The 13,380-nt window shown below is 41.8% G+C and overlaps 1 protein-coding gene across 5 annotated transcripts in view; it reads left to right on the top strand.

Moving 5' to 3' along the window:
* The window catches only part of phldb3 (pleckstrin homology-like domain, family B, member 3), a 41,531-nt gene that overhangs the window by 19,209 nt on the left and 8,942 nt on the right, over window positions 1-13,380 (top strand). For all 5 annotated transcript variants that reach the window (XR_007899365.1, XM_051719243.1, XM_051719244.1 and 2 more), the window contains 2 exons: window positions 13,155-13,256; window positions 13,340-13,380. The exon at window positions 13,340-13,380 is cut by the window's right edge and continues 41 nt beyond it. Coding sequence is in view for 4 of the 5 variants with exons in the window: in XM_051719243.1 (XP_051575203.1) it covers window positions 13,155-13,256; window positions 13,340-13,380 (143 nt within the window). In the remaining variant the exon portion in view is untranslated. The remainder of the gene's footprint in view (window positions 1-13,154; window positions 13,257-13,339) is intronic.

Raw genomic sequence — 13,380 nt, 5'->3', positions numbered from 1 at the left:
AAGATGCTAGGGTGTTGCTATGCAGTTGCTAGGGTGTTCTGGGTTGTTGCTACGTGATCTTTTTTCTGGTCCATGTCAAAATTCTTCCTGAAGAGACTATGACCCCATTTACACCTGGTATTAAGATGCGTTTCAGGCGATTTGATCACATGTCGTCAGCCCTAAATACAGGTGTAAACGGGGTGCAAAATGTTTTATGATTGGATCACAAAAACCACAAATGGAGTTAGTCAAAAACGCATGTGACCACATCGCATTTGAGGTGTAAGCGCTTATCCGTCCTGTATGCGTACCGGACAGCAGTGAAGCACCACCCCTCACCTGTCAATCAAATGCTGCGCTAAAACAAGAGTTTAAACTTTGCCGGTTATTCGTGGCTTTAAAAATAAATAACCGTCTGATCGGAAATTTTGAAAAATGGAATACAAACACGAGCACAAAAACTTGTTATAAACAGATATTGTTCAGTTCAAATTTATTTGTATAGCACTTTACGCATTTTAGCATTTTAAGAGAATAGTCAAGTACAACCCTTATTTCATACAAAGAAGAAATGTGTGGCGGAATGATCCGCCCCTCCAGCTCATCATCGTCGCCCCACCTCTTAGGGCCGCCCCTCAGCCAGGCTCATGACAGGAGTTGGGCAGGAGAGTGAGAAGAGGTGCATAATTAATAAGCCTCGTTCTGACAGTGGTGAATGAAGCACTTCTGATGTGAATAATGCTTCATCACTGCTGTCTTTAAAACTCAGACTGCACCTCTTCTTGGGGAGCCGGCTTCAAATCTCCATGTATGCACACACTGGCATCCTCGCACGCCCAGGACCAGAGCTGGGAGGATTAGGACGAGTAGGTGCGCCTCCGGACCCGCTCCTCGGACCCGGATGAGTCGCCAGGGGAGAACTGCACACGTCACGGCCGACGGGCTAGAGGCTGGGCCGCCTTCCCCTCTCACCCGCCGCGGGCCTGGGAAGACAGGCCGCCAAGGATGCCGCCGCCCCTCGCGCCGTGGACCCTGGAGGGGAGCGTGTGCGGCCGATGGACCTAGCTCATGCCTGGACCATTCCAAAGACACTACACTGCCCTTCACGGAGCCCCAGCTCACCACGAGGATGCCAGATTCCCCCTTTATTATGAACACTATTCCTCCCCTGGACACTTTATTTATATTATTATTTCCATAAATGCCACACTCACTGTGTCTGTCTCTTGCTCACCCCGCCACACGTGTTTTTTTTTTTAATAATATATGAAATTATATGCAGATTTATTTTTATTTCTAATGGTTTAAAACAATAGTCAGTAATTAAATTAAATAATAGGGATTAATCCCTTGGTTTCAGAATGAATGAATTCTGCATGAAATGCATTTGTTTTTGGATTGAATTTCAGCTGCATCTGGGAGAAACAGCGTGACGGTTTTATTTGCGCTTTCTTTGTCTTTTATGCAGTAACAAAATGGCATAGTGATTGATGTATGTCATCATTAAATCAGAGACCCTCCCCTCGAAATCTGAATACAAGTGGTCACAGGAGACGCATATAAGCAAACAGTTATATCAGTCTTATCTGAACACATTATCGGATCACCCGAAACACATCTTAATACCAGGTGTAAACGGGGTCTCTGGTATTGTTCACACCGTGCATAAAGCTGAAAAAAATCATGTTTTTGCCTGATATGGTTTTGGTCTATGGACTTTTTTCAGCTGTTTTGAGAATGTGAAAATGGTAAGTGTGATCTCTTAGTAAAGTAATGGCACACATCTCCTCTACAGCAAACATGATTTGAGGGATCCTTCATGTCTGTAACAGGATGACTTACACACTGAACATTTAAAACGTACTGTTAGAGGTTTGATCAAATCACTGTGAGCAATAGTAACTGTGATGAGTGACAAAAAAACACTATAAGCCTTATTTTAAGTGCGCAAGCACTAAGCCCAACGCTATGCCATAAGTCATAAGGTATTTTCGTGCAAGCATGTGCTAAGTCTAGATGCAAGTAGGTTTGGCGAAATTACATGTGCAAAGCGCTAATGGGCTGGATCAAGTGCAAATAAAATCCAGTTATTCCACCATCTGCATCTACTTAAATAGTCCATTCCCTCAAGCACCAGCGATATAAACAGCACATTCATAAGAAGTTGGTAGTGTAAATGGACTGTATGCAATGAATTAGAAGAATAGAAATATGGACACGCTTCTTTTATATGCTTAAAATGTTTTATTCTCGTCAGGATTTATATACAGGTGCATCTCAATAAATTAGAATGTCGTGGAAAAGTTCATTTATTTCAGTAATTCAACTCAAATTGTGAAACTCGTGTATTAAATAAATTCAATGCACACAGACTGAAGTAGTTTAAGTCTTTGGTTCTTTTAATTGTGATGATTTTGGCTCACATTTAACAAAAACCCACCAATTCACTATCTCAAAAAATTAGAATATGGTGACATGCCAATCAGCTAATCAACTCAAAACACATGCAAAGGTTTCCTGAGCCTTCAAAATGGTCTCTCAGTTTGGTTCACTAGGCTACACAATCATGGGGAAGACTGCTGATCTGACAGTTGTCCAGAAGACAATCACTGACACCCTTCACAAGGAGGGTAAGCCACAAACATTCATTGCCAAAGAAGCTGGCTGTTCACAGAGTGCTGTATCCAAGCATGTTAACAGAAAGTTGAGTGGAAGGAAAAAGTGTGGAAGAAAAAGATGCACAACCAACCAAGAGAACCGCAGCCTTATGAGGATTGTCAAGCAAAATCGATTCAAGAATTTGGGTGAACTTCACAAGGAATGGACTGAGGCTGAGGTCAAGGCATCAAGAGCCACCACAAACAGACATGTCAAGGAATTTGGCTACAGTTGTCGTATTCCTCTTGTTAAGCCACTCCTGAACCACAGACAACGTCAGAGGTGTCTTACCTGGGCTAAGGAGAAGAAGAACTGGACTGTTGCCCAGTGGTCCAAAGTCCTCTTTTCAGATGAGAGCAAGTTTTGTATTTCATTTGGAAATCAAGGTCCTAGAGTCTGGAGGAAGGGTGGAGAAGCTCATAGCCCAAGTTGCTTGAAGTCCAGTGTTAAGTTTCCACAGTCTGTGATGATTTGGAGTGCAATGTCATCTGCTGGTGTTGGTCCATTGTGTTCTTTGAAAACCAAAGTCACTGCACCCGTTTACCAAGACATTTTGGAGCACTTCATGCTTCCTTCTGTTGACCAGCTTTTTAAAGATGCTGATTTCATTTTCCAGCAGGATTTGGCACCTGCCCACACTGCCAAAAGCACCAAAAGTTGGTTAAATGACCATGGTGTTGGTGTGCTTGACTGGCCAGCAAACTCACCAGACCTGAACCCCATAGAGAATCTATGGGGTATTGTCAAGAGGAAAATGAGAAACAAGAGACCAAAACATGCAGATGAGCTGAAGGCCACTGTCAAAGAAACCTGGGCTTCCATACCACCTCAGCAGTGCCACAAACTGATCACCTCCATGCCACGCCGAATTGAGGCAGTAATTAAAGCAAAAGGAGCCCCTACCAAGTATTGAGTACATATACAGTAAATGAACATACTTTCCAGAAGGCCAACAATTCACTAAAAAAATTTTTTTTTTTTTTGGTCTTATGATGTATTCTAATTTTTTGAGATAGTGAATTGGTGGGTTTTTGTTAAATGTGAGCCAAAATCATCACAATTAAAAGAACCAAAGACTTAAACTACTTCAGTCTGTGTGCACTGAATTTATTTAATACACGAGTTTCACAATTTGAGTTGAATTACTGAAATAAATGAACTTTTCCACGACATTCTAATTTATTGAGATGCACCTGTATATGCTCCCTTAAATTATAGTGAATGTAAGTATTATTCATAATTTTCATCTAATGATGCACAAATCATGGTTAGTATTAACAGTGATTGTATCGGCATGCACTTCACTTCTACTGGTCGATTTTGAACAATTAAATTAATTTATTGAACACATAATTTTTTTTTTTCAAAAATTATGTGGAGATGCTGGCTACCACCCCTGGAGTTCACTAGCTCGCTAGTTCGAATCCCAGGGCGTACTGAGTGACTCCAGCCAGGTCTCCTAAGCAACCAAATTGGCCCGGTTGCTAGGGAGGGTAGAGTCACATATGGGGGTAACCTCCTCGTGGTCGCTATAATGTGGTTCATTCTCGGTGGGGCGCGTGGTGAGTTGAGTGTGGTTGCCGCGGTTGATGGCGTGAAGCCTCCACACACACTATGTCTCCGTGGCAACGTGCTCAACAAGCCACGTGATAAGATGCACGGATCAAGAGGCAACTGAGATTCGTCCTCCGCCACCCGGACTGAGGCGCATCACTACGTGACCACGAGGACTTAAAAAGCACATTGGGAATTGTGCATTCCAAATGCACAAAAATGTATCAATCTATTAATGAAAATGCTCGTCTGAATTGCGCCCAAATTTTAAGAGACTGAATTACTATTGGATTAGCAGAGTATTTGGACACTGGTTGTGAAAAGTGTATTTTAGAGCAGAGAATTGATTTTATTGAATCAGTGTTACAGGATGCATCCTCTGTCAACAGCCATTTAGGACTAAACTGTTCCCTTGGAGAGACCATCCAATAAAGCATGGCTCTTATATTAGAAGCCCAATAATAATACTGAAAGTTGGGGAGGGACAGACCACCATGAGATCGATGTCGCTGTAAGATGCTTTTCTGCATTCGTGAGGGTTTATTATTCCAGATAAAGCTAGATGTCAGTTTGTCAAGATTTAGGAAAAATGTTTTGGTTAAAAAGATTGGGAGACACTGAAACAAGTAAATAAACTTGGGCAAAACATTCATTTTAAAAACATTTATTAAATTTTTAATAACTCAAGTTATTAGCAAGTTCCAGCATTCGAAATCTTTCTTCAAATCTGTAAGAAATGGGGAAATATTGGCTTTGAACTTTGAACTAAGATCTTTGAACTTGTGCGTAACCCATATACCTAGATACCTAAATTTTTTAGTGTTTACTTTAAAGGGGAACGATGCAAACAAACTTGTGTGAGACATAAAATTTACAGGCATGATCTCACTTTACTTTTGTAAATTTATTTTAAATCCAGGAATTTGGCCAAACACATCTAATAGTCTGTCATTTTGGGAGGCTAGTAGTAGTTTCTCCCAATTTGGAATTCCCAGTGTGCTTTTAAGTCCTCGTGGTCATGTAGTGATTTGCCTCAATCCGGGTGGCAGAGGATGAATCCCAGTCAACCCGCACATCTTATCACATGTCTTGTTGAGCACATTGCCACGGAGACATAGCGTGTGTGGAGACTTCACACCATCCACCGCGGCATCCACGCTCAATTCACCACTTGCCCCACCGAGAATGAACCACATCATAGTGACCACAAGGAGGTTACCCCATGTGACTCTACCCTCCCTAGCAACCGGGCCAATTTGGTTGCTTAGGTGACCCAGCTGGAGTCACTCAGCACGCCCTGGGATTCGAACTAGAGAGCTAGTGAACTCCAGGGGTGGTAGCCAGCGTCTTTTACCACTGAGCTACCCAGGCCCCCTGGTAAAATGGATTCATATCTATGAGCCAACATTTTAGCTAGTAATTTGCTGTCTACATTTAGGAGTGAGAAGGGCCGGTATGAGCCACATTCAAGGGTATTTTTATCCTTTTTTTAAATTAGTGATATGACTGCCTGCCACATTGTTGGGGGGAGTGACCCAGAGGAAAATGATTCTTCAAATACTGATAATAAAGTTGGAGCTATGTTTCCTGTAAACTTCTTAAATTCACCTGGAAAGCTGTCAGGACCAGGGGCTTTACAATTTTGCATAGATTTCACTATAGCATTAAACTCTTCAATAGAGAAAGGTTCCCCTAAAATGTTTGCCATTCCCTCTTCAACTTTGGGTGTATTTATATTACTAAAAAAAGATTCAAACAGAGACTCGATCCTAAGTGATTCTGAGGTATATAAATCAGAGTAAAAATTACGAAAGCATTTATTAATCCGAGAGTGGCTCACCTGTTTGACACCCGAGCTATCATTTATTTCGTGAATGGACTGACACGTAGTTTTCTGTCGAAACTGATATGCAAGAATTTTCCCAGTTTTTTCGCCATACTCATATGATTTGTGCTTTGTTTTATTAATACGTTTTTCAATTCACTTAGTGGATAGAAGATTGAATTCTGTTTGAAGGATGAGTCTTTTCCTAAAAAGCTCCGGCATCGGAGACCGGGCCAGTGTTGTGTCCAAGTGTAGAATATCACTAGAAAGTTTCTCTAGACGGGCTGTTTGAGTTCTCTTCAAGTAAGCATTGTATGTGATATAATCTGCCCTCTTAAATAGGGTTTCATTGACTCCCATACAACAGAAGAAGGTGTTCCTGGGATCTGATTATGTTCTAGAAAGACAGATATTTCTTTTGATATAAAATTAACAAAGTTTTCATCAGAAAGAAAAAGAATGGGGCCTGGGTAGCTTAGCAAGCATTGACGCGGACTATCACACCTGGAGTCGCAAGTTCGAATCCAGGCCGTGCTGAGTGACTCCAGCAAGGTCTCCTAAGCAACCAAATTGGCCCGGTTGCTAGGGAGGGTAGAGTCACTTTGGGGTAACCTCCTCGTGGTCGCTATAAAGTGGTTCTCGCTCTCGGTGGGGCGTGTGGTGAGTTGTGCGTGGATGCCGCGGGGAATTGCGTGAAGCCTCCACGTGTGCTAGGTCTAAACAAGCCACGTGATAAAATGCGCGGATTGACGGAACTGAGATTTGTCCTCCACCACCCGGATTGAGGCGAGTCACTACACCACCACGAGGGCTTAGAGCGCATTGGGAATTGGGCATTCCAAATTGGGGAGAAAAAGGGAGAAAATCCCCAACAAAAAAAAAAAGAAAGCAAAAGAGTATTCTAACGCCATGGACGGTGCTCAGTACATGAATTCGGGAGATGTAGTGTCATTAATAAAGGGGCATGATCAGACATACCTATCGCATGATAGAAACAATCATTAATCAATAAGAGGAAATGTTTATCAATAAATAAATAAATAATCTATCCGCAAATACGTTTTGTGAACTCCTAGAGGTAGGATTGTGAAATCGCCAGGCGTTCGATACCCCATATGTATTTAAGAAAAGTTTAATTGAGTTAGCTGATTTAGTTTGGATCACAGTAGTGGGCGAGCTGCAATCTAAGAGAGGAGATAAAACACAGTTCATGTCTCCGCCCAGAATTAGATGATGTGTATATCATATCTGGGAGATGAGCGAAAAAAATGGTAAAAAAAAGTGTTGTCGTCCCAATTTGGCGCATACACATTGGCTAGGATGACAGGTGTATTATACAATCTACCCACTGCTATGACATATCGACCTGCAGAATTTGCGTCTAACGCTGACAATGCAAAGAACCTCCAAAATAATAGAAATAATAAAAAACCCTCCAAAAACTCACAGATCCAGCAAAAACAGTCAAAAAGAATACAGCAAACTCCTGATGCACTAAATTCCCTACCCTCATCACCTGTTGAACTATGGTGATCAACAACCCCCTCGTGGACAAATCCACACATCAAAATGCTTTTTAAAGGGGAACCCTAGTATTACAGGTTACTCCGCTGAAAACATAACCAAATTAAAGAGGCACTCTTGCAAATATGAGGCCATCGCCTCCGTTGAATCCGTGAACTATTTTCCGATCCCGTCATGTGTGATACGGAGTCTGGCTGGATGGAAAATGCCGTAACGGATGCCCTGTCGTTCTCGAAGAAGTTTCTTGACCTCATTGAAAGCAGACCTTGTGCGTATCACACTGGCAGTGTAATCTGGAAATATGAATATCCTTGTTCCTTTGTTCTGTAGAGATCTGATCTCCCTGGCCCGGCGAAGTAACTGCACGCTGTCTTGATAATAGTGCACTTTAGCCACAGTTACTCGAGGTTTGCCACCAAATTGTCTTGGCTGAAAACCGCGATGCGACCTGTCAATCAGCACTTCTCTATCCATGTTTAGAACCTCCTTCAGCAATTTTGAAACAAACGCTGGAGAACTCGTGCCCGGTCCTTCCGAAACATTCAAAATATGAATGTTAGATCACCTCATTCGCCCCTCCATATCCATGCACTTTTCCTGTATGCTGGCAATCTCTGATTTCCATCTTTTGCAGGCCCGTCAATTCATCCGAAAAAGCCGAGAGGCCCTGCTCCACTTCTCTCACCGTCTTTATTGTAGATTCCAACTCTGATCGAAGCAATTCAATACCGCCAACCACCTCAGTTTTGACAGTTAGCAATTCGGACTTTATATCTTCGAATTCTCCAGCAAGTGTAGTCTTTTTTTATTTTTTTATCCCCTATACTCCCTAATTTGGAATGCCCAATTCCCACTACTTAGCAGGTCCTCATGGTGGCACGGTTACTCACCTCAATCCGGGTGGCGGAGGACAAGTCTCAGTTGCCTCCGCTTCTGAAACCGTCAATCCGTGCATCTTATCACGTGACTCGTTGTGCATGACACCGCGGAGACTCGCAGCATGTGGAGCCTCATGCTACTCTCCACGATCCACACATAACTTACCACACGCCCCATTGAGAGCGAGAACCACTAATCGTGACCAAGAGGAGGTTACCCCATGTGACTCTACCCTCCCTAGCAACCGGGCCAATTTGGTTGCTTAGAAGACCTGTCTGGAGTCACTCGAACTCGTGACTCCAGGGGTGATAGTCAGCGTCAATACTCGCTGAGCTACCCAGGCCCCCAGCAAGTACAGTCTTTAATCTCTGACCGCAAGAGTGAAACAGTTCTTCAGCCTGTTCGTCCACCCATATTTGCCTGTTTCCTTGACTTCGAATCCTCGCGGCTAGACATGTCTGTGCTCTTTCTTTGATAGCCATATTGACGCTGTCTTCTAGCCATTTATGTCTACAAGATATCGAGTAATTCAGTGACAAAACAAAGACAGCAAGTTTGAAAAATGTCTTATGCCATAATATGAGCACAACTTCTTCCACTGGCCCTTTTGCAGTGACTTAATAATCTCTCTATGACAACAGGTGGAAAAATACCAATACAAATTAGATAATAAATACAATTGTAAATATAAATATAATAATAATTGAAAATAAAGCATCACCTTTATCTATAGATAGTTTAACACAAATCTCATCCTTTTTTGTTTCATAAATTGATTACAACAGTGATTGTCAGGAAAATAATTTGATGTTCCACTATATTTATAGTTTGGACATGAATTTGAATAAAACCTGCTGGTGGAATCTCCAAACTGCAAATACAGGAACTGAATTTAGACTTTGCCCTGAAAGCTGCAACAACATGCACTCCTCTCCTCTTAGCGCAATGACCTATTACTCAGGAAAAGAGCAAACTGCGTTTTGCGGCAATTCATTAACATACTATACACACACAGTTTGCCCACATACACCCACAGATAGCGCAAACACTCCCACCCACTGCCACTTGCACTTTGTACACTCACGAAAATAAAGCCCTATAGTACATTAAAGAGAGTATCGATGCATTAAATGGAGAAAAAGTGGGTGGAGGAAAAAAGGCAGATAGAGAGAGAAAGAGGAAGAGTGAGACAGATTGAGAGAGAGAGAGAGAGAGAGAGAGAGAGAGAGAGTAGGCAGAACAGGGCAGGACCAGAGAACAACTAGAGGACTTCACCCAGCAAAACTCATCTGACACACGGCTGGTAAGTTTCTGTTTCGTTGTGTCAGATTGTCCAGTCAGTGTGTGTGTTTGTACCTCAGATGTAAGTCGGCTCTTTTCACAAGAGATAAAGTTTGTGTGTAAACCGCATTAAGAGTGAAGCGCCGCTGCAGTGAGATCAGCTGTTGTCTTGTAATATGACGGCGTGTCTAACTGAATTCTGACTGATGCGTCATGGGAATGTGTGTCCGTACAGACTGTGCTTTCAGCAGAAGCAGGGATGTGTATGTGGAATTAGTCATGTGTTTGTGAGTCAGAGAGTGAGAGATTTTTCTCTGTCTAAAATGCTTTTACACTCTTTATAATCTTGTGTATTAGTGGTGTTTGTTAAATCAAGCATCACAATTACTATTCATACTGATTTGATTTTGAACTAACCCAGTGAGTCTTGATGAGTGCAGTTTAGGGTTAGGTTTGGGTTTGGGTTAGGTTAGGGGTAGGAGTTGGTCTGGTTTCAGACTTGCGTGTGATTCTGTCGAACCCTGGTGCTTTTCCGTCATCAACTTCCGTCATCGCAAACATGCACATTATGGAGAACACAACGCAGGTCGCTATGTTTGTGTATTTTTATTCATTTGGTGTCATGATGCACATCAGAGTTGCACCTCTGTGCGTCGCATGCCGTAATTCAGCAGTTGTACGTGTCCAGGAGAAGGCGACTATATCTGATGCTCACAAACGATCTTTTTTGAGGGCACAGCTGGTTGCATGCTCACTCACGCTTGTTTATAAAAGGCACCTCACCTCTTTTATATCCCACCACATTGCCACTCATGTTACATGCGTGTTTGTTTTTGTGCTACTGATGATGTCATCATGCTTAAATCAGCAAAAACGCATGTGCAAGTTATTTTACTTCCTGAACAAGTACTGACCCGAGGACAGGTTGCTTTCAACCACAGTTCCATAGCAATCGAACTCAGACCACTTTAAACAGGTAGTCTCGGGTTCGGAACCACGGTCCACTCCCCGGTCCGCAAAACAGCTTCACGTTACCAACTTTTTATGCGTACTTTGCTCTGTTTTGGATTAAACTGCCAGTGTGAAAGCCCCCTAAGTCATATCTTATGTGTTCAAATGCATAAATAGGCCCAGAATAGAATATTAAGAACTATATCAGATTAAAAATACGAAACTTCAAAATGGCCCAAATTTTTATCCTCATACTGTGAATTTTTGGGCCGTTTTCTGTCACCTCTGTTGGCATTTTTGCCCAGAGCCCCTCTTCATTTTGGACCCTCGTGTCCTGTGTGAACAGCCGCTGCCTATGTACTAGAGAAAGACCAATATAGCAGTTTTAATGATTAATCGGTACCGATAGTTGCTTTTTGGAATTATCGTTATCGACAAAAGTCTATGCCGATAGTTTTTTTTCCTGTGTTCCTCTGTGGAGGATACTACAGTTAGAACGGCTCGATTCGACAGTATATCAGCGGCCTCTAAAGCTGAAATTAAAAAAATCACTGACACCTCATGGGATCTTAATCTGTCATCACCGACAATATTCATCCACATTTTTCTCCTCACTTCAATGCACATTTTCTAAATGTTCTAAATTGAAGTGATTTATTATGTGTCCAGAAGTGTTGATTATTCATGTTTTTGAGACATTACAGCTGATTTTTCTATAAAGCTGAATAATTAATTCTGATTCAAAGTAATGTCCAGCATCACCCAGTCACTGCCAACTATATTAAAATAAAATGATACATTATAAATTCTGAATCTATGTACTGATTATCATTGTCACATGTCTGTCAAACATGTTGAGTGATCCAAACATCATCTGCAGCCTGAAACTGAACTTTTGATCAGATTTTAGGAGTGAATGCACTTAACTACATAGAGAGCTATAGGATGCTCCCTTGCTCCCTATTTAGTGAATGACTTAACCTCCAGTGTGCTGTCTGTCTGCACTGGTCTCAGAACAGTTTGAAATGCACCTTATTTTCATCCTAACTCCATGTAAAGTCTCTGAAAAATTTCTCAATGGTGATGCACTGTGAATACAGGATTTCTAATAAAACACTGGCCCTACTGTTCACTGTAGTGGTCATTGTGTTTAACAGTGTGCCGTTTTGCACTAAATCTGTCAAATCTTTCAAAATGGCATATCGGATGAAACTAGAGACTTCAATCTTGTGACTCAAACAGGTTTCAATGTAAAAACTTAATGAGGTTTTTTACCAGATGTAGTTTTGTTGGTGTTTCACCCAAAGACAAACTCCTCTGTGATTGGCGCCATGTTATTTGATCACATGACTCCGTACATCAAATTTTAACCCTTTAATGACAGCACAGAAACTTCTGAACTGAGTGTGTGTGTGTTTGTGTGTGTGTTTGTGTGTGTGTTTGTGTGTGTGTGTGTTTGTGTCTGTGTTCGTTCCCTCACAAGGGAAATAACATATTAAACGATGTTTTATTGAAAATGTAAAAATGCAGAAAGTTTTTTGTGATGGTTAGGTTTAGGGGTAGGGTTAGGGTGTGTTGTGTGTATATGTGTGTATATGTGTGTGTGAGGGTTAGGTTTAGGGGTAGGGTTAGGGTTAGGGGATAGAATCTATAGTTTGTACAGTATAAAAATCATTATGTCTATGGAGAATCCTCATAATGATAGCTGCACCAATATATGTGTATGTGTGTGTGAGAGAGTGTGTGTGTGTTTGTGTGTTTGTGTGTGTGTGTGTGTGTGTGTGTGTGTGTGTGTGTGTGAGGGTTAGGTTTAGGGGTAGGGTTAGGGATAGGGGATAGAATCTATAGTTTGTACAGTATAAAAATCATTATGTCTATGGAGAGTCCTCATAATGATAGCTGCACCAACATGAGTGTGTGTGAGTGTGTGTGTGTGTGTGTGTGTATATGTGTGTGTGTGTGTGTGTGTGTGTGAGTGTGTGTGTGTTTTGTGTGTGTGTGTGTCTGTGTTTGTGTGTGTGTGTGTGTGTGTGTGAGTGTGTGTGTGTGAGTGTGTGTGAGTGTGTGTGAGTGTGTGTGTGTGAGTGTGTGTGTGTGTGTGTGTGTGTGTGTGAGTGTGTGTGTGTGCAAAGACAAAAATACATTGTTCGTGCAGAAGGACGCTGGGTCACACAAGGATATAAATGTGTATATATATATATATATATATATATATCCACTATCGGTCGACCTCCTAATATGCATGCAGTAGACAGCACAACAGCTCACTAGGTTTTGAAACAGAGAAGCTCTCTTCAGAACATGTACAATTCTAGTTTGAAAGTTTTTTTTGGGGATATTTCTGATCAGAACTGTTGCAGTTGCTACTGTTCTATTGAAACATGTAACACGTAACAATGTGTAGTTTATTACCTGTTTATTGACCTAAAATGACATGCAGCACTGCTCAGCATACGTCTGTCATTCACACACTAAACATCAAGGACTTTTGCCTTTGTAGATTTTGAAAGAGAAGAAGCCGCTCTCCGATTGGTCCAACATCACTGGCTCCACCCCCTGCGTGATGTCACTCTCCCCTCTGACCATTCACAGAGCAGCACAGGTACATTGTGAAACTTGTTTGACAGTCAGAGCTGTCAGGTTTGCAGCAGCACATTTAATATCTGTTTGAAATGATGTTTCCAGGAATCACTGAAGGAGTCGTCTAGTTTACCGCACAGACGCAG

This window comes from Myxocyprinus asiaticus, chromosome 15 (assembly GCF_019703515.2).
Source record: "Myxocyprinus asiaticus isolate MX2 ecotype Aquarium Trade chromosome 15, UBuf_Myxa_2, whole genome shotgun sequence".
Taxonomy (NCBI): domain Eukaryota; kingdom Metazoa; phylum Chordata; class Actinopteri; order Cypriniformes; family Catostomidae; genus Myxocyprinus; species Myxocyprinus asiaticus.
This window is presented reverse-complemented; position numbering and strand designations above follow the sequence as displayed.